Here is a 22,905-nt window from a genome sequence, read left to right as displayed (position 1 = left end):
GGATATTAGCACAGGTGTATAATTGCTAGAAATGAATTTGGGGACTGGCATGTAGAGAGAGGAGGGAGCTGCATGACGGAGGGAGGGGAGTTTCTGGGAAGGGCCCTTTTAGACCACATTTTGAGAACTGGAATAGTTACCTCAGCTTCCCCCTATCAATTTTTCCATATGATGTGGGCCATTAGATCTGTGATCTGTGCAGCTGCTGATCATCTGGTCTATCCCCAACCACTCTGGTTGCAGACTTTCCTGCTGGCTACCATGAGGCGAGTGCGCCTCATGCATGAAGACTGTGGTGGCACTCCAGCATGGCCACCCTAACCCCAATGCCCATGCAGGGCATAAGGCTTCTGGAGGGCCTTGCCCTGGTCACCTGTGGAGGGGGTGAATTTCAAGCCCCCACCATTACTTCACATCATCCCAGCTGCTTGCACTGTCAAAGCAACAGAAAACCTGAGGTTGTTGTTACAAGTGCAAAGTAGGCAGGGTGAGTAAGTCTGTGGAAAAATGTGCATAAGGGGCCAGTCACACTGGTCACTGCACCTGGGGTACCAGGAAATGGTGTGTGAAGAAAAAAAACAGACATAAGAAAACCAAACGCTTAATCAGGAGAGAAGATCAAATAGTGTATTCAAAATATGAAAATTCACAACAATACATGAAGAATCTACTTAATTGCCCTTCATTGCACATGTAAATGTATAATTAAGAAACGGGGTAACTCCTGTTTGCAGAGTGTGGAGTTTGTTTCTAGGCTAGGAACAGACGTCGCATTTGTCTCTGCATAAGTTATGGCTGTGTTGGTCCCAGAACAGAAATGTTCCACGATTGGCGTGTATACACACCACCCTTCTAATCGGGATTAGTGAGCGACTAAAAGTACTGCTGCTTTTCTGCCATGTATTCAATTATGGGATGCTGAGATAACCGTTCAGATGTATTTTGCAATGTCCTGGGATAAACTGTTAGTACTTCTTATCCCAAGACCCTTTTTTAGAATTTATCCCAGGATAATGGACATGGATGTCTGAAAGATGGTACTTTGTCTGGGATAAAATAGTTTATCCCAGGATAAATGTGATGTCTGTTGCAGCCTAGCAGAAATAGGTTGATGCAATAGTTCACAGCAAGCATAAGCTTTTTTGCACTTTTCTTCAGGTTTACACAAAAACAAGCTGATGGTCACTCCCCATCTTACAATCACTTGGCCACATTTATGGTCTCAAAGGCTTTGATGTCTGAAAATTTGTCACAGGAGAAATTAATGAGCAGCTGCTTAGTTCCACTCTTGGTGGGGATGATTTCAAACTGCACTGCGGATGTCTCATTGGGCTTCAGCGACGGCACACTTAAAAACAGGAACCAAAGGAGAAAAATCAGTTAGGACATCCTTGTGCTTTACTTTTGAGTTTCCCCAACAGCTGCCCCCAAAGTCCAGTGTTTCTTTCAGTTCTGTGGAGGACTTCTGAGAGTCCCAAATAATTTAGATGTCCGGCTCCGACTAGGGTGTTGGGCACCGAACTCCCTTTGGCTCATGTGGCAATCCCCGTGATAGCTACACCTAGCAGCAGTGATGCGGTGGGATCTAGCTAAACAGTCTGAGAGAGACCTGAGTTTCATTTGGAATTGGGGGTGTAAAGGTGCATGTATGAGTGACACAAGACAAATAACCAGAGCCCCTGAGAATTGGTAATAACCAGCTGCCTTAAAATAGAATAATTTGGGGGGATAAGAGAGTTCAAATATTTGAATGCTAGGAAACGATAATGGATTCAAGTGTTTTAAACCAGAAAGCTTTGAAAATCCTGCAAGTTCATATTTTTGGTTCTCCAAGAGCCTTGCTATATTACATACCTCTGATTTCCCTGAGGGTAGGGTTATGTGAGATGCACTGAACGTGGCTTTTATGTTTTCTGAGACATCTGAAGTCATGTACTAACATTTAGTTGCACAGGGGTGTTAGACTAACATAGGTGCATCAATCTTAGAAATTTCAGAAGGCCTTTACATTTGCCAAGAGGAACATTGAGTGTAGCTTTGTCCATGTATTCAAGTACAGACCTGTCTGCAAATTTACCCATTTGTGTTTGTAAAAACAGCATCCCCCGACCACAGTGATCCAAATGTAAAAGAGGAGCAAGCTGTAGCAGCTATTCTCTTCCAGCTTGTTGCCTCTCTCCTTCACCGTCTTGGTAACAGCTGCACTGTGCCCCCTGCTGAAGAGGGGCGCAGCACTTTACTGTGTTTCTGTCTCCCCTTAGTGGGACACTACTTGAATTCGAAATGCAGAGTGGAAGAATCGGTGTGCTGGTTACTTCTGTTTAGGGAAACGGCTATCCCTGTTGTTTTTAAAAAGGTGTTTTATCCCAGTATTCACCACTTCCTTCATTCTTCCTTTCCTAACCTGTTTCGGTGGAGTTCAAAGTAATTCCATGTCTAAAATGGCATTCACTTGTAATTAAAAGCTAATACTGGTACTTTTTTTTAAGTATTAGTAGATCCAACTTTGCTTAAGAAAAAGAAAATAGGAAAAAAAAATTAGGGCCTGATATTTAAAATCCATCTTCTTTTTGTGTCAGCAGTTTTTCATACGCATGTCACTGCTGGTGGAATTTTGTGCCTGTGATAGTTATGCAAAGGCTATTTGAGGGTGTATTTTCAGGAGTCTGGCCTCCTGAATTTGTGCTTGAGCAATTCGAGCTTCTTTTTGCTCACATAGTGGAAATCAAGGTACATTCATATATCGCACCTCTACTTGCCTCAGGGAGCTGGATGCCGGTTACAAGGGCCTTCGGATGTGCACCTGCATTCATTTTATAAGGGCAGAAAAAGCCCAGGTTTCAGGCATAGCTATTGTGACAGAGACTGCCACTTACTCTGAACAATGGGGACCAATCTCTTGAGAATTTAGGTCCTGTGGACAGGTTCGTCCCTGGTGATGATGAGCAGTCCCACCACATTTACCTCACCGTTGTTGTTTAGATTTCTGCCTGATATGTAGGTGCTATTAATTAATTTGGCAAATAAATTACCTCAAATTATGCCTACAGTTATTTGCTCCTACAAATTTCAGAGCCAAAATGGAGGTCTGATGAGGTTTCAATCAAATCGCTTCCTTGATTTCTAAAGCCTCACTTCCAGAGACGGACCTTCCCAGCGACTCCAGGAGGGAGGTGTCCCATCCGGGACGTGCTTTGGGGAGGCGCGAGCCTGAGTCCCGTTGCGTGCATCTTTAGTATCGGCAAGGAGCTGCTGCTTGCACTTACTTTATCTTGAGGCTTCCGTTCAGCAGATCATTGCCTTCTGCCCGCAGCATGCAGTCTTTCACCTCCTCGTTAATGGGATTGGTAAACATCACTTCCACCTCCACAGCCTTATTCACCTTCGCCTCCCCCAGCACCTGTGCAGAGCAAGCACGCGCAGGGTCAGGTTCTGAATTCTTCCCCCTTTCCAGGCACTACCTAAACTGATCTCTTCAGCTTTCACACTCTGCCAGGGGTGAGCGTGCATGTAAAAACCAAAAGATCCTTCCCCCTTCCCCCTACCCCAGCACCGAAGCGGATCACAGAGTCTTTGCAGGGCAGCACTGAAGTCAACTCTCTTTCTAGGCTGGAAAGGAGCTGGCCCTTACCTTCATGTCAACGGGAGGATTAGTCATGGTGAGCTCTCTTTGTACCAGTACTTCAGTCCCACTTTGTACCTGGCATAAGGCTGTGATTTGGATCATGTTGTCTGTAGTTAAGCGCTGCTGATACTCAGCATATGTTATCTTAATGGGAAGCTGTTTCTCTAAAAGGAGAAAACGTTAAAAGGAGAGATGGGATTCACCTGTAAAAGCCTCACAAATGTCAGCTGACTAACGTGGGTATTTTCCTGTTGCCCTGTGCCTGCCCTCTCCCGCCGCCCCACTTCCTGCAGAGTGCCTTGCTGCCGGGGCAGGGCTTGGTCTCTTCACCTCGCCACCCTCCGTTGAGTTACCTGCCCTCTCTCCTGTTCGTAGCTGCTTCTGGAAGTCTGTTCTAAAATCAAAGGATGGGGAGGGAAAGACCTCAAGGGTCAGCTAGTTCAGCCTCTGCAAAGATGTGCTGTCTATAAGCCATTTCAGCTTCTCCGTGAAAAGCTCCAGTGAAGGAGATTCCACAGCTTCCCTGGGAGCTGCTCCTCTGTCCCGCTGCTCTTACAGCTCAGCAGTCCTGTCCAGTCCAAACTCCTTACGATGCACATTGCCCACACCTCCAGGCAGCTCTGCATTTCTAAATTTCCCCTCCACCTATTCTTCAGCAAAAGCCTATTTTTACATAATCTTCCTTCCTTCCTTATAACTGAAATGTTCATATTGTTCTTGTTGCAGATAGGGTTGAACTAGGGCATTTCAGCTATGTTGTTCCTCAGTAGCCAAGTTCAATGCCAATGAGCGCATGGATCAGATTTCTTTCTTCTATGCTGCTACTGTTTCCCATGATAGCAATGGATCTGTAAAAGCCCCACCACCTCTTTGGCTGGCAATATGAAGCTTTCTTTTTTGCTTGCTTTACTTTAAGGTGGTTTCCACTTATTCTGCATAATCTTGTTCCCTTACCACATTGTTTTCATTTCTGGTACAGATTTTCCCATGTCTGTGTTGTATTCAAGTAAGTCAAATTGAGAGATGTTTAGTTTTTTTTGTTTCTGGTTTTCAGGAAAAAAAATGAACCTACTTTGTGTCTTAGGAACCCCTATCTTCCTCTCTCACTCTAGTTTAAAATCCCTTCCCATTTCACATTTGGTAGTAGTTTTTTTGTTTGTTTGTTTGTTTTTTATTGCTCCAGATATGTCACCTTGAAAACTAATTTCCTTTTAAATTTGTTGTAAAAGTTGGAATACTCATTTATACAAAAAGTACCTTCATTAGCAGCAAGAGTGACTGACAGGGTATCCTTCCAGATTTCACGAATTGGCTTTCTAGTGTACACAATGGCCCACGCTGTTATATTTGCCTTTACATTCCTGGCAACGGAGGTCAAGTTGCTGAGAATCAAAATTAGGTTGACATCTTTGCCAACCTCTAAGGGGCTGTCAACCTTGAACTTTCCTGAGATATAGGGCTTCGGAATGATTTCCAGCAGTCTCGCTGATGTGCCCCTCAACTCGGCATCTGGAACCATCTTTTTATGAGCCTTCTCAAATATTTCCCTTTCTTTCTGGGAGCCTGTTAAAGAGTGAACCGTGAAAATAAAAATTAGCAATTGAAAAGCAGCTCCATTCAACTGACAACCCGAGGCTTCTCCAGCAGAGTTGTAGAGTGCCAGCGTCTATGCCCCCAGTGGGAACAGAGCCACTGTTTCCAGCCACTTTTAACACATTGGGTGGACAACAGAAATGCATTCTTCTTAGAGCTGCTGCCCCTAAACACTCTGCAAAGTCCACAGTTTCTCAGCCCCTCCTCTTTCACTTCTCAACGCTGGAGACTGGTCACAGTAAATTCTAACAGGCTAAACTTTATTCTGTAACACACAGGAAGCCGTTCAGCTGAGGGTTAGTTGCTCAGGCTCTACGTGAACACAAGAGCTTGACTTATCTGCCTTTTCACCCTCTGGACGTATATGGTTTTCAGCTGTAGGTTTTGTGTGCACTGTTGTTTGCATTTGTAAATCCAGTTGCCGGTTGTTTACGTTCTATATTTTGCACTGGCCGATCTGGAAGCGTGAACCTACAGATTGGTTTCCCTTCTTGTGTAACTAACTGCCACATGTTCTTGGGTTTCGAAATGGTGCCTTGTACCTGATAATGGGACTACAGAATGATTGTAAAACATCTTGAGCAGTGGCTATTAACAGGCACAGGCTGAGACAATGCATGTTTTAACAACATAATTAGGACCCACGTTACCTGGGTAGGTAACCATATTACCTTGTGCCAGAGTAACATACCATGAATTGTATGTCAAAATACTTTATCTTCTCTCTTCCCCCTTTTCTTAGGATTGCAGAAATTAAAAGTATAAAGTCTGCCCAGGCAGTTTATAGTACTTGTAAAGTGACCCTCCACAGACTCCTACCAACACCGTTCTGCCAGTTTTAGAATGTTACCAGCCAGAAACAAGATTTTTCTTTACCTTCTTCGTACTTATACGTGTTGGTGACATCTACACGGGCATAACTGCCCACTGCCTTGGTGCTGATAGACTGGCCAATGGACCTGGTGTCTGTGTGGAGTGGTTTTTTGTTCCTAGTTGCAGAATCATAAGTCCAGGCAACGCGGTCGGCATTCACCTCTGCGAATACGAAAGGCACGTCGTGCTTCAGATCCACATCTCCCTCCTTGACGGCGGTGACTGAGGCAGGGCCACACCGATATATCCCTGAAGCATCAAGAAAAACAGTTAGAATTGTCTGGACTAAACGCCCAGTATGTGATAGGCAAGGTACGTTAGCTGTGACCTGTTGAGGACAGTCCTGCCGTCCCAGGACAGTTCCTCTTCTGTACAGCCCCAGGGCCAATCTAATCAGCAGCACATCCTTTGTATTCATTTTGATAAACCTAGTTCATTTTACAAGGCCCCTGATTTTTTGATGCCTGCAGGTTTCTGTGTGGGAAATGTCAGACTTGCTGGGGGAATACGGCGTTGAAGTCCTTTTTTTGTTTTTTGGCAGCAGGAGTAACCTGAGGCTCTACAAATTGGGCAAAGGATACAGCTTCTCTTGCCCTTGCACAGAAAGCCTGTTTGGCATGGCTGAATTTGTCGTTCCCCTCCCCTGCCAGCCCCAAATCTGACTAGCTGCCCTCTCTTCGGTCACTTCCTGGAGTTGAACTCGCTCTACCTTCACTCCTTTCCTGGGGCGTTGCATCCAAGACTTGCCATCCATCATAGGAGGAGCCTAAGTCACTGCGGGTGAACCAGCCTTCATTCCAAACATGGAAATTCCTATAGAGAAGAATAAAGAGGGTGAACACCAAGCGTGTGCCACGTGTGCAGAGGTTTGGGATGATCACTAACTCGGTTGACTCTTACACTTCTGTGGGCCCAGCTCTTGTCCCTAGTGTGAGATATTGGAGGCTTTATGTAACCTTTGTGGCTTTCTGATCCAGAGGCCAGCCAGGAGCATTCTGGGCCAGGGCACAACATAAATCAGGCAGAAGGCTGGGTGGATTTGACCCAGGTCAGAGGTGCGTAAGCTTTTTAAAATGTCTGATGAAGTAAGGTGCCTTCTGCCTGACTTTGACTTAACATGGCTGACTACTTGTCCCATGACAGAAAACAGCCTCAGAGCTGCTATAAGGTATGCCCAGCAGCTTACAGCGCCACGTTGATGTGACAAAGATTGATGGAGCACAGCAGTGCTCTTGTCGTGTCTGTTTGCCAAGGTGAGACTCAGCACTAGATGTCATCAACAATTATAAATGGAGGAAGGTAAAGAAAATCTTGTGTTTTCTGGTTGGTAAGCTCCTGGGTTGACCAAGCTTCCTGGCTATGGTTGCTGCTAACAATCCTACCCCAAACTTGCACCTGCATTTTTGCACTTTCCGTTTTGGTATGGCCATAATTCTGTGTACTTTTACCACTAATGATCTTTCTGCAAGGGCAAAGATGGGTGCCATCCCTGCTGAAAGTCTATGCCTTAGCATGCACCTTTTTGAAACAAATCAAGTCTCACTGTGTGATTATTCCCAAGGAAATTCCCCAGGTTTTCCATCAGTTCTAGTCCTGTACCTGTAGCATCTTTCTGGTCTGGTCACTGTCATAATCCACTGTTAGAACAGACTCTAAGTGCTAAGTCAGGTATATGTAAATGGGGTGGTGTTTAGGTCCCAGTCAGCAAAAATTGTTCTGCTCACTGGAGAAAGACAATGCATTGGAAGATGGTGCAATTGTAGCTGGTCCTTTCTATCACTTTAATGGCTTGTTGGTTGTTAGTGGTATCTGTATTGTTTGTGTGCAATGTTAACTGTAAATTAACACAGTATTTACCACTGGAATCCACACCCTTTTGTTGAAGTTTGTGTCTATCGATAGGCCATGTAATACCCTTGTTATGTGTGTTTGCAAGTCTGATTGATGTCAGTGTTTAATATTGCTGATACTTACCAGACACTATCTTCTCCTGTGTTCAGAGGGTTTCCAGCAGCGTCATAATATTCATCCACAGTCAGGTTTTCATCTACGTCGTGGGCAGAGTTGAAGTTTGAAATTGCACGAGAGGGGATTCCCAGACACCTGAGCACTAAAGAAACCCCATAATTAATTACTTAATTAATTACAAACAGTATTTGAGAGAGAGTTTTTAGACGGCTGTTTTCAACTAGTTGTTCTGGACAGTTGTCTTGGCCATGCCAATCTACCAGTTTCTTTGAATCACTCTTGGGTAGGTGTTTAGCATTTTCCTTAATGGACTTGTGCAACCAGTATCTCTCTGTTAAATTAAACCTACCTGTGGCCAACACTGCTGCAAACACCCAGCACTGTCCATATCTAACAGATTTATAACCAGACTGCTTCCAATTCACCAGGATTGCAACACTTCCATTCCAACTGTTTGGGCTTTTTCCACCAGAATACTCTCCGCTCCAGTTTCCCATCAGCACCCCATTGTCATCAGGGCTGTTGACCTGGGAAAATTCACATTCAATTAATGCATAAAAGAGATGCAGGGTTTACAACAGATGACAAAGGAAGGCAGAGGACAACTGCCTTGAGTAACATTTCAGTGAACCAACGTTGCTGCCTCGCACAGTTGACCTGCCAGGAAGAAAACAGTTTATTTTATTTTCAGGGAAGAGGGCGCCTCAAGTAGCTCCTTTCAGTCCCTTTGCACCTCTTGCCTGAAACAGCGGCAGCACCGGGCAAGGAAGGCCAAGCACCTGTATGGAGTGAAATTTCTTTCTAGGAGGGAACACATTTCTTATAAGTGAAGGCCTGAGCGGTGGCATTTGCAGTCTGCATAACAATTCCTGGAGTTTTAAAAATGTACTGTAAAGGCCTACAAAAAGAGCAGTGTATTTTAGCTAGAGGCTGTTCTTTGTTTTCACTGAAACTACTAGAAAGAAATTCCTGGTGGATGCAAAACCTAGCATATTCCTGTCTCCGGCCTGGATTGCATCCTTCCTGTGCTGGGATTCCTCTGTTTTAAGCAGAGGAATTTTAGTACTAGTGAAAGGAGTAGCAGTGCCAAAGTATGAATTGCTCTAGGACAGAAGCAGTGCAGCTGGAGAGTGCAAGGATCACAGGGAGGACTGGGGTGGGGGCACAGAGTAGGACCACCAAAATTGTCACTAGACCCACCCCCCTTGTGCTACTGGTTTAACATTTAGATTTCACAGCAGTAGTTGCCTCAAATACCAGCGACCCAACAGGGCTGGGAAGCCCAGGTCAGGACAGTGGCTCGCTGAGCATTTCTCTGGCTCGTTGCTGTGGTTTCTGAGTCCCTCTCTCAGCAGGTTTGCCCCACAAGGAAATATTTTCATCCTCGTCTAAAAAACCAAAGAACTTGCTTCTACAGGAACTGTTAGTGGTTTGGACTGTTGCAACATTTCCAGGGCTGAAAGAATTAACCTATTTCTTACCATGGCACTGAGAACGCGCCCCACATACTTGGGATCATTCCTGCGAGAGACATCTGCAGCCGCGTCCCTGCGGTATTCCAGGCTTCGGTCCAGTATGGAGAGGCAGATATCCAGAATGCCTGCCTGAAACTATGTTTAAAAATACCTCAGTATACAAGTAATGCCCGTTGTTCTTCCCCATCAATATTCAGGGTGCAAGCGTTCTACATCAGTATTTGAAAAGGGGTTCCAGCTCAGTGAAAAGTTACGGGCTTGAGGCAGGACCTACTGGGTGAAAATCTGTGGCCTGTGCCTTACAGAGGGACAGGCTAGATATCACTGCAAGGAAGTGGAAGTGGGGTCAGGGCAGTGGGGCCCTCTGCCTCAGCAGCACAGACTATGACTTCCCCCAGCTGGAGGTCGGATCCCTGGTTTGTACTGATAACTGGTCGCTTCTCGTCCTCCGTAATGTGGGGCAGGACACGAGGCCTGATACCTGCTCCTCAAATGCATCAGCAGAGCTGCAGAGGAGCACAGCTATTGGCTGCCAGCATCCCAAAGACACCCGCAGAGGCTGCAGCGCATTATGGGCTGCCAGAAGGATGAACGGGAAAGAGGGGCAAGCGCCGATCCAGCTTGAGGAGACGTGGGGCTAGAACCAGCATTCCCACACCGCACGTACCTGGCCATAGTTCCATCCGAAACTGTGCATATAGAATGAACTGCCCACAAAGAGGACCCCAAACTCTTCCAGCACATATTCGTTGCACTCAGCGGCGTTGGGCATGAACACCACATCCTCTGAAAATCCAAATCACAGGTGCTGTAAAACCCCTGGGATGGAGCCATGGTTCCCACCCTGCCTCAAGCTGTAAGAGCTGCTGTGAACACCCGCCCGTGTCTGTTCCCATTATTTCAGGAGTGGGTGGGGGAGCGGGAGGCATACGCATGGCCTGGTCTGTTCTGCAGGGAGTAGGCTGCAGCCCAAATTGCATTTGCTTTTTTGGTGGCTTTATCACATTGCTGGCTCATGGGGAATCTGTGATCCAGATCCTCCTTAGCAGTGCTGCCTTGCCTATGATCCATTCTGTATTTGTGCAATAGGCTGTTCTTCCTCAGGTGTAGCACCTTCCATTTGTCTTTGAGCTTTTGTTCTGTTGCTTATTGCCCATTCTCCAATTTGTCAATGAATTCTGATCCTATTCTCCCAAGTGTCTGCAGGCCCTCCCAGTTCTGCCATGTGCACACTTGCTCAGGAAGCTCGCTATTCCTGCATCCAAATCATTAATGACAATGTTAAGCACCCCTGGACCCAGAACAGACCCCTGTGGAAAGAGACCTTCTGCCATTCTGGCATTGGTACATACATAGTTCAGTTGTTGTAGGAAAAAGGTCTTGCGTGGGCAGCTGTGTGTGGTAATAAATAGGTAAGTAAGCTATTTCAAGGACAGCCTGAATTGTTTGTACCTTTAGACCAAGGGTTGAAGAGCAGAACAAACGTGCCAATATTCAGAGTGGAGGAGCGGCCAGCTAAGGTAACCCTCACGCTCAGCCTGTAACGCCCGATGGGAGCAGTAGCAGGACTGGAAATACTGATGCGCGCAGAACCGGAACTGGTGGACTGCACGACTGCACCCCAGGTGTCCTTGCTTGCTGGTTTAGAGATGTCAAATACAGCCTGTGTCTTAGCTTGCAATGAAGGTCTCGGCCCTTTCAAAGAGAACAAAGAACAGGGGATTTATCCTGAGCTCTCAAGTCAACCTGCAGTTTCCTCTAGACAAAGCAGAGATAATGGCTGGGAGGCAAGGAGCAGGCAGTGCAACCTTGGCCAAAGGAGGAGTGGGCACTGGGCAGAGAGAGAGGACACTGCCAAGGGGTAAGGGCATGAAGGAGCACTCTCTCTTGGGGGTGACGGAGATTGCAACATTACCTGTTTCTGCAATGAAGGTTAAACCCTGGCCAGTCTTCCATTCTCCGCTGAAGGTCAGGGTGATAGTGAAGGCTTGTCCTCTTCTCACAACCAGTTCTTTGCCAGGATACTTGTCAGTGTGGTGAGCACTCCCATTTTCACTGCGCTGCCAGTTGACCTCTCTGAGTGTGAGCGCTGTAAAAAAGGGGAGAGAGCTGAGGACAAAGCTGTGGTCTTGAGGGTGCAATGGAGTCTCCCCACACAGAGGGAAGGATCTCAGGCCTCTTATCTGGGGCAAGGTGTTGTTTGTGCACAGGAGCTGTAAGAGGAAACTTGCTGGGGGTGGTTCTCTCTGTTCAGTTGCTGTCGCACATGAGCCAGATGTTCACTCTGTGAGCAGTTTATGCTGCTTTTGGTGGGGTCTCACAAAATGAAGTCCATGGTATCTAGTGAAAACTAAACAGCAGGAGTGCATGGGAGCTGGGCTAGTGGGAACTTGGGCGAGAATCCAAGAGGAAAAAGAAGATGCTGGTGTTGACATTTGTGAGTATGTGAAGGAAGAACCCAGCAGAATCCACCTGGCTGCTGCTTTTGGTCAGAATATAGCCCCCATGGTTACACCCCCTGTGGACTGCCAGAGCGAGAGAGATACAAGGGGACACTTGGGAGAATCCTCTGGGACTCTGAGCGGGAAGAAGAGCACTCAAGAAAAACCTATTGAACCATGAAATGTTCTCATGATATGGCTTGTCTCCCTCCTTCCCATGTCACATGTTCCCTGGAGTGACTAAACGCTGCCTTCACAGTGCGACATCTGCCCAGAGCCTGCGGAGGTGCTGGCCTCAGCTTTAGGATTCTTGGTGGACGGGGTGGGGGGAGCTGCAATCACATCATTACAGGTAGGAAACAGTTGGCTGTGGTGAGGAGTAAGTCTTGGCTGTGGCAAGGCAAAAGGGAGCGTTTTGAGGTATTTTCCAGGAAATGGAAATTCCACCATTCCTCTCCCTAAAAGAAAAAGTTTTGGTGGGTCTGGGAAATTTGGAAATGTAGTAAAAAAGCTGTGTCGAGGAACAAACTGTACACATCTGGCCTGAGACTCTGAAAACCATCTTATCTTAGGAGAGTCATGCTGTGGGCACTGAGGAAGGGCCAGCTTACTGGATGTATTTAGGCCTTAGAAGTAAAAGTGAAAGTGCAAATTGCCAGAGAGTTTTCGAGACCGTCTAAGCACCTGTCTGTAACTTTTTAGCCAAATATTTTGGCCCTGACTGTTGAGACATCCCAGTGGCATGTTATGGTAAAAGGAATGAAAAGAATAGAAGATTTACCTGCTAGAAAACTGGGACGGTGGCTACTGAGATTTGGGCAGCTCCGTGCAACATTTTCAGTGTGTATCTTTGCGTATATCTGATCAATTTGCATAAACCCATAAACTGCATTTTAACTTCCTGCACCCTCCTTGCCCAGCCTGTAGGCTGTAGCTTTGTTGACTTTTCCCTTGGCACTGCACCAAGCTGGATGTGTACAAGTCCATGGGGCCTGATGGGATGTGCCTGAGGGAGCTGGCAGATGTGATTGCAGAGCCATTGGCCATCACCTTTGAAAACTCTTGGCGATCAGGAGAGGTCCCAGATGAGTGGAAATGGGCAAATATAGTGCCCATATATTCTTTATAGACCCTTTATATACCCTTTATAGAAAGGAAAAAAGGAGGATCCAGGGAACTATGGACCAGTCGGCCTCACCTCAGTCCCTGAAAAAATCGTGGAGCAGATCCTCAAGGAATCCATTTCTAAGCACTTGGAGAAGAAGAAGGTGATTAGGAACAGTCAGCATGGATTCACCAAGGGCAAGTCATGCCTGATCAACCCGATTGCCTTCTATGACGAGGTGACTGGCTCTGTGGATGTGGGAAGACCAGTGGATGTGGTGTACCTTGATTTTAGCAAGGCTTTTGCTACGGTCTCCCACAGCATTCTCGCAGGCAAGCGAAGGCAGTACGGGCTGAATGAATGGACTGTAAGGCTGATAGAAACCTGTCTGGAGCATCGGGCTCAGAGGGTAGTAATCAATGGCTCAGTGTCTAGTTGGCAGCCGGTAACAAGTGCAGTGCCCCAGGGGTCGGTCCTGGGGCCAGTTTTGTTTGATGTCTTCATCAACGACCTGGATGATGGCACAGAGCACACCCTCACCAAGTCTGCAGATGACACCAAGCTGGGGGGAGTAGTAAATGCATAGTTTCATGGTTGGTCGGGTTGGAAGGGACCTGAGCAGAACACCCAGTCCAACCCCCTGCCACGGCAGGAAAAAGTACGGGGGTCAAACGACCCCAGCAAGGTGTCTATCTAGCCTCCTCTTAAACACCCCCAGGGTAGGAGCCAGCACCACATCTCTTGGAAGTTGGCTCCGGATCCTGGTCACCCTGACAGTGAAGTGGCCCCTCCTGATGTCTAGCCTGAATCTACCCTCTGCCAGCTTGTGACCATTATTTCTAGTCACTCCTGGGAGTGCTCAGGGGAACAGGGACTCCCCCAATGCCTGCTGGTCCCCCTGACCAGTTTGTAAATGGCCGCTAGATCCCCCTCAGCCTTCTCTTGTGGAGGCTGAACAGGTTCAGGTCCCGTAGCCTCTCCTCGTACAGCCTGCCCTGCTGCCCCCTGACCATGCGAGTGGCCCTCCTCTGGACCCTCTCCATGCTGGCCACATCCCTCCTGAAGTGCGGCGCCCAGAACTGGACGCAGTACTCCAACTGCGGCCTGACCAGTGCCGCATAGAGGGGGAAGATCACCTCCTTGGACCTGCTCGAGATGCATCTGTGGATGCGTGACAAAGTACAATTGGCCTTCCTGACCGCGTCCCCACACTGTCGGCCCATGTTCATTGTGGCATCAATAATGACTCCAAGATCCTTTTCTGCCTCTGCACTGTTGAGAAGGGAGTTCCACAGCCTGTAGGTATACTGCTGGGTCTTACTCCCCAGGTGCAGCACCTTGCACTTGTCAGTGTTGAACCCATCCTGTTCTCATCCACCCACCCCTGTAACCTGTCTAGGTCTGATTGCAGCCTGTCCCTTCATTCTAGCTTGCCCACTTCTCCCCACATCTTAGTGTCATCTGTGAATTTGAACAGGGTGCTTTTTACACCCCCATCCAAGTCACTGATGAAGATGTTGAACAGTGCGGGCCCAAGGACTGAGCCCTGCGGAGCCCCACTGCTCACGTCCCTCCAGGTTGAATAAGACCCGTCCACCACCATACGCTGGAGGAGAGGGCAAGGATTCAGACTGACCTAGACAAATTGGAGGATTGGGCCAAAAGGAATCTCATGAGGTTCAACAAGGACAAGCGCAGAGTCATGCACCTAGGACAGAACAGTCCCATGCGCTGGGGCTGGCTGGCTGAGCAGCCGCTCTGCAGAAAAGGGCCTGGGGGTGACAGTGGCCAATAAACTGAATAGGAGCCAGCAGCGTGCCCTTGTTGCCAAGAAGGCTGATGGCATCCTGGGCTGCATTGGAGGAGCGTTGCCAGCAGATCGAGGGCAGTGATTCTTCCCCTGTATTCAGCACTGGGGAGGCCACATCTGGAGTCCTGTGTTCAGTTGTGGCCCCCGACTACAGAAGGCTGCGGCCAAATGGGAGAGAATCCAGCAGAGGGTGACAAAAATGGTGAGGGGGCTGGGGGACATGGCTTCTGAGGAAAGACAGGGGGAACTGGGCTGATTTAGTCTGGAGAAGAGGAGACTGAGAGGAGACTTAATAGCAGTCTTCATCTACTTGAAGGGGGGTTCAGAAGAGGATGGAGATAGACCATTCTCAGTGTGGGCACTGGTCACAGAACAAGGAGCAATGGGCTTAAGTTGCAGCAAGGGAAGTTTAGGTTAGATATTAGGAAGAATTTTCTCACTAGGAGGGTAGTAAAACATTGGAACAGGTTACTCGGAGAGGTGGTGGAAGCTCCATCCTTGGCAGGATTTCAAAACCTGGCTAGACAAAGCCTTGGCTGGGATGATCTAGTTGGGGCTGGTCCTGCTTTGAGCAGGGGTTGGACTTGATGACCTCCCTGAGGTTCCTCCCAACCCTAACTTTCTTTGATTCTATGCACTGCCCTCGGCCTGCGCAATGCTGCCTCTCTAGTGCTTTCTCGGTCCCTCCTCCGAGGCTCTGCAGGTGCCTCTTTTTCGGACAGTAGCTCCTGGGGCAGGAACAGCGGTTTGTGCCCTGTAGAGCTGTGCGTGTGTGAGGAGTTGAAGAAGCAATTATACGTCTAGCTACCGCAGAGGCCTTGCCTTGCTCACCTTGGCCCATGTCTGATCCCCTTGGCCTGCAGAAGTGGCTCCTAGACTCCCTCTCTGGATGTCCTCTGCTCCTGGACTCCCTGGTAGGGGATGGTGGGTGGCTTTGGCTTGATTTAAAAACCTACTTGTGAGGTTTCCTGTTGGCATTATATCCTTTGTGGGGTGGAGCACGACTTGCCCCTCCTTCCCTTGCCCCCCTTACCCATGTCCTGCTTGTGGAAACTGAGAAATGTTCCTTTTTCCTTCCCAATCACATTTCCTGGACTGGGGGAAGGGAGTAAAGTGGGGGAGATCAGTGAGCAGGAGGGAGGGGGCTGCTTGGGTAACAGGGAGACGAATCGGAGAAGAAGTCTTGAGGAATGTGCTCACTCGCACCACACCACTCAAACTTCCCAGCAGTAAGGGAGGTGACAAAGAGCCTTCTCAGAACCTAGTATTTCCAAACAGGGGAGGGGGGTGACAACAGAGCTGCTGGCTAGCTGCACCTGAAATTCTACTGCGTGGCATGTGCACATAGCACCTGGTGCTCTTTTATGTGCACTTGCGATACAGCAACGTCGGGTGGCTGTTCGTGAAGAGTGGTGCTTAGTTATGGATCCACTGAAACAGAGGGTGGCAAATGGTGTCCCTTGAGCATGCATCCTTGCAGTTGTCTGACCCAGCAAAGCTGGGAGGCTACATCTAATTGCGCTAGCTGCCAGTGTCCTGCCCCAGGGCAGGTTAGCCTGAGAAGGGGAGCAGAGGGAACGGGGAGATGCTTGACTCAGAACCTAGAGCAGGAACTGGATTGTTTTTTCCCTTCCTCCTTTAGTGACATAGGGCAGGGAATGAACCAGCTGGTCATGCCCAGTGACACTGCATGGAGGTCACAGGTCAGAGGATGCCCTCTCCCTCACCCCCTGCAGAGAGCAGGGGGGCTCCAGCTGGGGCAGAGGTGCTGCTGGTGGAGGCATCCCCAAATTCAGATCAGAATCTGGACCTCTAAGCTTTTCCTTACCTTGCTTTCATGGATGTATCTGCTTAGGAATTACCTTCTTTGAAGGAAAAATAACAAAAGATAACTATTTTCTGTTGTGTAAATATCTTGTGCAATTTTCATTTGATAGTTTGCATATTATTCTCTTCAATGACTTCATATAATATTTGCACACACGTACGTGTGTGTAATTTATGGTCCTTCTGAGTAAAGTATTGTTTTTTCCAGTGTAGCAGGAGGGCAGACTTTGTATATCCTCTGCCTGATACTAGTCTACCTAGACCCAGATCTGGGGGTGCATTTGCAGGGACATGGTGCAGGTGGGTGTTGGCCTATCTTCTGTGGATCCCTGATTGGCAAGCAAAGTGATGGCAGTTCAGGGCTGGATCTGGGAAGTGTTCCAGCCCATCTTTGATAAGAGACCCCCAAACCTTCATTAGGTGGGAACAGTTTTTGAGTTGGGTTTGATGCTAATACTCTACAGCTCTTTAGCAGTATTTTGAGCCTTGAGGGCTCCTTATAGATTCAGTACATACAAACCCCATTAACAGTGAAGAATGTTAAGGTTACCAAAGCTAAAATTAGGTGGTCTCAGACTTTGAGCTCCCTTTGTGCCTGTGCTTTGTTAGTGCCATGATTGCAAGCATCAGGCAGTAAGCAGGGTTTGCATCCAGGCCCTTCAGATGCACAGTTCAGGCCACAGCACTTTGGAGACAAAAGTGTCTAGTAACAGAAATAGGCATAGATGGACCAGCCCCAGCAGGGAAACACAGGGCATATTTTGCCCATGTCTTACTGGTTTTTTTGTGATGCAGGAAAGGGCTATTGCATAGCAGTACTTTGCGTCGGTCTTTCATCAACCCCATGGGACGCCCATACCCGCTACGGGGCAGGGAAGTCCGGGTGAGGGTGATCCCCTGCCCTCCATTAATGCTGACTTTGTGAAAGAACATCTTGAGAAGCTGGATACCTTCAAGTCAGCCGGCCCTGACAATCTTCACCCCAGGGTACTCAAGGAGCTGGCGAGCATCATAGCCCAGCCTCGAGCGCGGATCTTTGAAAACTCTTGGCGCTCTGGTGTCGTGCCCGAAGACTGGAAGAAGGCCAACGTGGTGCCTATCTTCAAGAAAGGGAGGAAAGTGGATCCGGCTAACTATAGGCCCATCAGCCTGACTTCTATCCCGGGGAAGATCTTAGAAAAGTTTATTAAAGAGGCCATCCTTAATGGACTGGCTGATGTCAACATCTTAAGGGATAGCCAGCACGGGTTTGTTGCGGGTAGGTCTTGCTTGACCAATCTCATTTACTTCTACGACCAGGTGACCTATCACCTGGACAAGGGAGAAGAGATTGATGTCATATATCTTGACTTCAAAAAAGCCTTCGATCTGGTTTCCCATGATCGCCTCTTGGAGAAACTGGCCAATTGTCACCTTGGGTCCTCCATGATCAACTGGCTGGAAAATTGGCTCCGTGGTCGGACCCAGAGGGTAGTAATTGATGGAAGTCACTCATCATGGTGTCCGGTGACCAGTGGGGTCCCCCAGGGCTCTGTCCTTGGACCCATACTGTTCAACATCTTCATTAATGATGTGGACACTGGAGTCAGGAGCGGACTGGCCAAGTTGGCTGATGACACCAAACTTTGGGACAAAGCATCCACACCTGAGGACAGGCGGGTGATCCAGGCTGACCTGGACAGGCTCAGCAAGTGAGCGGACAAGAATCTGATGGTGTTTAACGCTGATAAATGCAAGGGTCTCCACATTGGGAAGAAAAACCCGCAGCATCCTTATAGGCTCGGCAGTGCTATGTTGGCTAGCACTATGCAAGAAAGAGATTTGGGGGTCATCATTGACCACAAGATGAACATGAGCCTGCAATGCGATGCTGCAGCTAGTAAAGCCACCAAAACGCTGGCTTGCATCCATAGATGCTTCTCAAGCAAATCCCGGGACGTCATTCTCCCCTTGTACTCGGCCTTGGTGAGGCCGCAGCTGGAGTACTGCGTCCAGTTTTGGGCTCCACAATTCAAAAAGGATGTGGAGAAGCTTGAGAGAGTCCAGAGAAGAGCCACGCGCATGATCAGAGGTCAGGGAAGCAGACCCTACGACGACAGGCTGAGAGCCCTGGGGCTCTTTAGCCTGGAAAAGTGCAGGCTCAGGGGTGATCTGATGGCCACCTATAAGTTTATCAGGGGTGACCACCAGTATCTGGGGGAATGTTTGTTCACCAGAGCGCCCCAAGGGATGACGACTAGGTCGAATGGTCACAAACTACTACAAGATCGTTTCAGGCTGTACATAAGGAAGAATTTCTTTACTGTCCGAGCCCCCAAGGTCTGGAACAGCCTGCCACCGGAGGTTGTTCAAGCGCCTTCATTGAACACCTTCAAGATGAAACTGGATGCTTATCTTGCTGGGATCCTGTGACCCCAGCTGCCTTCCTGCCCTTTGGGCAGGGGGCTGGACTCGATGATCTTCCAAGGTCCCTTCCAGCCCTAATGTCTATGAAATCTATGAAATCCCTCAGTTCTATTTCTTGCATTCAGAGACAGGGTGTAGTGGCTATACCTAGTGCACTTAGGCACACAAAGTTGGTACCTTCATTCTGGGAGGCACTGTGGTTCAGATAATGGGAGTTGCTTTTGTCATTAGAAATCTCAAATTTAGTCCCAGCTCTGGCTGCAGTTACCCTGTACAACCTCTCAGCGCTCCAGACTCTAGCCTTATCTCCACTCCATGAATGCCACGGGCCTATGAGAACGCAAAGAAAGAAGCTGCTCTGCGCAGTTTACAAAGCTCACTCGATGACATGCACACTTAGTCCCAATTCTGTATTACTCCCCCTCTCCTGCCCTGCCTGGTACCTTCTTCATCATGAAAGTTGCTGTATTAGAAGGAAGCCATCTTATTATCATGCTAATCCAAGGAACCCTGATGAACTTCCCCTACTATGACTTGCATCTCCATCCTGACCAGGTGGAGAAAAAGCCAAAACAGCCCATATTCCACTTTAACCCTTATCAGAAAGTTTTCTTTCATGCTTTCTCAGGGCCCCACGGCAGGTGGCAGGAATGTCTGGGGATCCTGCCATTCAGCTGACGGGTGCGGGGGTGATTCCTCACTGCCCCTCCAACTCCTTCTGTCCACTAAAGAATGAGAAAGGGGCTTTAGTAGCGAACCCCACCCCAGCTCTCCCAGGAAGTCATCTTGACGCTTCAACATGCCAGGGCAAGGCACCAGTCTAGGCCTTGAGGCCATCTCACATCACCACCCAGGACCCATGTGGTTTAGGTTGGGCTTTGTTTCCCAACCCCTTCCTCCTTCTCATGCATATCACTTCCACCCAGATGCAGCACAGATGCTACCCAGCAGCTGTGACCGTCAGCTAATGCAGCTCATTCCACTTCAGGTGAAAAGTGGCTGTTGCAGTCACTCTTCCCTACATGGCTGTGATCATTTTCTCTGAGCCCTGGCTTCTTCCTCTGATTTCAGTTTCCTTGAGCAGCCACGCTCATTTGTATAAGATACTTTTGAGCAGTACTCATGCTCTAATTGTGTTTGATTCTAACAATACTGGGGCTCAACAGTGCCAGACAGTGACTGGGATAATTACACAGATACAAGTAGCTGAGTGCTCAACAGCAGGGGTGTACTAAGGGCTTCAGGAACTCCTTGTTGAATCCTGCCATTGAGCTGAGGGGACAACGGGGATCTTCCTCTGCCCTTCACTTCCTCCCTTTCTGGATGTTACTCAACTAGCCTTGCTAGGGGTGACTTGGCCTGGACTCATCAGCACCTGCTGAATGGCAATTTCAGTGGCCCTGGTTGCATCATATGGCAGTGCACTTTGGACAGTGTTCGGGAGCAGAGACCCAGGCCCCTGTCAAAGGTCTGCCTCCCCTCCACACCCTTCAAATCCTATAAACTTAGTATGGGCTGGGGATGTCTCTGGGGGTTTCACACAAGCAAAGTCTGATCATGTCCAGCAAGTGCCAAGTTGTTTGCTGGGTGCTGCTGCTCTTCCTGCACCTGGCATTATGTGAGAATTTGGTGTCAATGGGTGGTAGGGGGACAGGACAGATGGTCAGTCTCCTCATTTTGTCTCTGAGTATATTGCAGCAAAGGAGGACATGTTTGGGAAGCCACTTGCTGAAATCTTGGCTATCGTGTTAGCACATCATTGCCCAAGAGTAAGTGTTACACTGAGGAAATGATAGGCCTGTGTGGTTTTTTCCCCCCATTGCTGCAGTCTGTGGTTATTGGTTTTTGTGTCCGGTTTTAATATATGTTTCTCTGTTTCAAAGAGTTTTCCCATTCAGGCAGGTCTGTCTCGTGCAGACCAGTAAGTCTTCACTGCCATTTCCATAAGCCTCCAATTCACCAGAGTTATGGGGAACTGACCACTACACATATCAAACTCTTCCTGACCCTGCTTCCCTCTTCACCTGCTACAGGGATGAACATCTAGATGAGTGGCGTGACAAAGTCCACCCAGCCATCTAGGTTCAGTACCCGAGTACTGACAGGCCAGAGCAGGTACTTCCAGCAGCATGTTACACAGGTGCTGCAAGGCATATGCCAAGCTGCAAGTGGTCCAAGTAATCGCGCACAGTTACTTTTTGCAGTGGTCTTGCATGCATGGAATGCATTTGTGTCTGTCAGGGTCCCCATCCAGTGGTCCTGACTCTCTTCCAGCATGGAGGGACTGACACTTCATTACACCAGTATCAGTAACCAAGAGCCCTTCATTTTCAAACACCACTCCCTCTCTCTCCTGCTGTCTTCAGTATCAGTTTTACCCAATAATGATTCTGATCCACCTTAAGCAGGAGAGCCAGGCTTCCCCTGGCACAGAAGGTGTGCAAAAAGGAGATGGCAGTGTGAGCTTCATGTGGCCCGTGCTTTACAGCAGTGTTCCCAGAGACCTGGGAGCCAGCTCTTGTAGCCCTAAAAGGTCTGGTTTAGGCAAGAGAAAGCCCTGTTTGTCTCAGAGATGCATTGACTCAACATCTCTCCTGGACAGCCTGTTGTTGGGACTTCCATAAAGTCCTGTCTGGATTTTAAAGGTGCATCTCCCTCTTGCCCATTGTTGTTCCTCCAAGTAGTGCGTGTACAGTTTGCTCCCCGGGTTAAGAGTGAACCCAAACAAAAGTGTCCATTCTGCTCATGGTTTGTTCATCTGCAGACCGCACTAAAGGCTAATTTCCTGCAAGCATCTGTAGACATGAGACCCAGACCATGGGGGCATCTTGTTAACACTCACAAAAGAGATCTGCAGTAAGTATCTATATTCCCAAACTAGGCTGTGCTTTTTAACTTCACTTCATATTTGTAGTTCACTTTCCAAAATTGCTAACATTTAACATGACCTGCAGAAAATGCTTCTATTCTGTACACATTAGTAAATTCTTGGATGATGTCCCTGAAAAGTCTTAGTGGCCTTCCACAACCTGCCATGCTGTGCATCTTGATGTAATACTGAACACCAGCAGTGAGTGGAAAGTATGTTTAATTCCTTATCAAAAAGTCAGGAAAATAAAAGGTAAAGTGATTGATTCCAATTCCCAGACAACAGAGGACAACAAATTCCTGCTAAGGAGCTGGCCTCCTGGGGGAATGTAGCCTATGCAGTTGCAAACACATTATCAAAGGAGAGACTTGTGCGTTACTCACCAGCCATGGTCTCTTGCTCCGGGTGTTTTCTGTTCCTCTAGGTGCTCCTGGTGCTGTATAAAGTTGAAAGCTATGTTTGAAGCACCATTTATAGTGAAAATCTTGGGCCTCTCCTTCTGTTCAACCAATAGCAATTCACATGAGGTGGGTGAGGCGCTTAGGTCATGTTAGTCCAGTGATAGCATGCTATCTCATAGTCTCATGCCACCGCACTTATGCAAGAAAGGAGGAAAAGCCAGGCTATTTGTCCAGGAGGTACTAAGTTTCTGAGAAGAGTACTGTGCCTTCAATTTGCATACTGGTAGTCTCAGTCTTTATAGCTGGGGATGTGTTACTTTTAGGGGTGAGGAAGGGCAAATACTGAGTCATTAAGAAGTAATGGCTTTTTCCCTGTATGAACCAGAGGCAATTATGCATATACATAACTCATAAGTTTGCCTCACCTGATGAACATATGCAAAAGCTTGTGTCTCAGTTCCACAGAAACAGGGACCTGTAGTATCTGGTAAATGGTACTACTGAGAATGTTT

At 48.0% G+C, this 22,905-nt stretch overlaps 1 protein-coding gene across 2 annotated transcripts; it reads right to left on the bottom strand.

The window, feature by feature from the left end:
- Positions 1-605: 605 nt before the first annotated feature.
- Positions 606-22,439, bottom strand: LOC102566555 (protein-glutamine gamma-glutamyltransferase E). 2 transcript variants are annotated; one of them, XM_014604277.3, is made up of 13 exons: positions 22,376-22,439; positions 11,450-11,623; positions 10,987-11,229; positions 10,202-10,320; positions 9,541-9,669; positions 8,409-8,586; positions 8,066-8,201; positions 6,801-6,904; positions 6,095-6,340; positions 4,883-5,188; positions 3,632-3,789; positions 3,267-3,400; positions 606-1,348 (listed from the first exon to the last, which is right to left on the bottom strand). In XM_014604277.3, the coding sequence occupies exons 1-13, from the start codon at positions 22,380-22,382 to the stop codon at positions 1,201-1,203; spliced, it is 2,082 nt and encodes a 693-aa protein (XP_014459763.2). In that variant the 5' UTR covers positions 22,383-22,439; the 3' UTR covers positions 606-1,200. The 2 variants fall into 2 exon arrangements, with proteins under 2 accessions (XP_014459763.2, XP_014459762.2); XM_014604276.3 differs by lacking the exon at positions 22,376-22,439 and adding an exon at positions 15,722-15,842.
- Positions 22,440-22,905: the final 466 nt, after the last annotated feature.

This window comes from Alligator mississippiensis, chromosome 9 (assembly GCF_030867095.1).
Source record: "Alligator mississippiensis isolate rAllMis1 chromosome 9, rAllMis1, whole genome shotgun sequence".
Taxonomy (NCBI): domain Eukaryota; kingdom Metazoa; phylum Chordata; order Crocodylia; family Alligatoridae; genus Alligator; species Alligator mississippiensis.
This window is presented reverse-complemented; position numbering and strand designations above follow the sequence as displayed.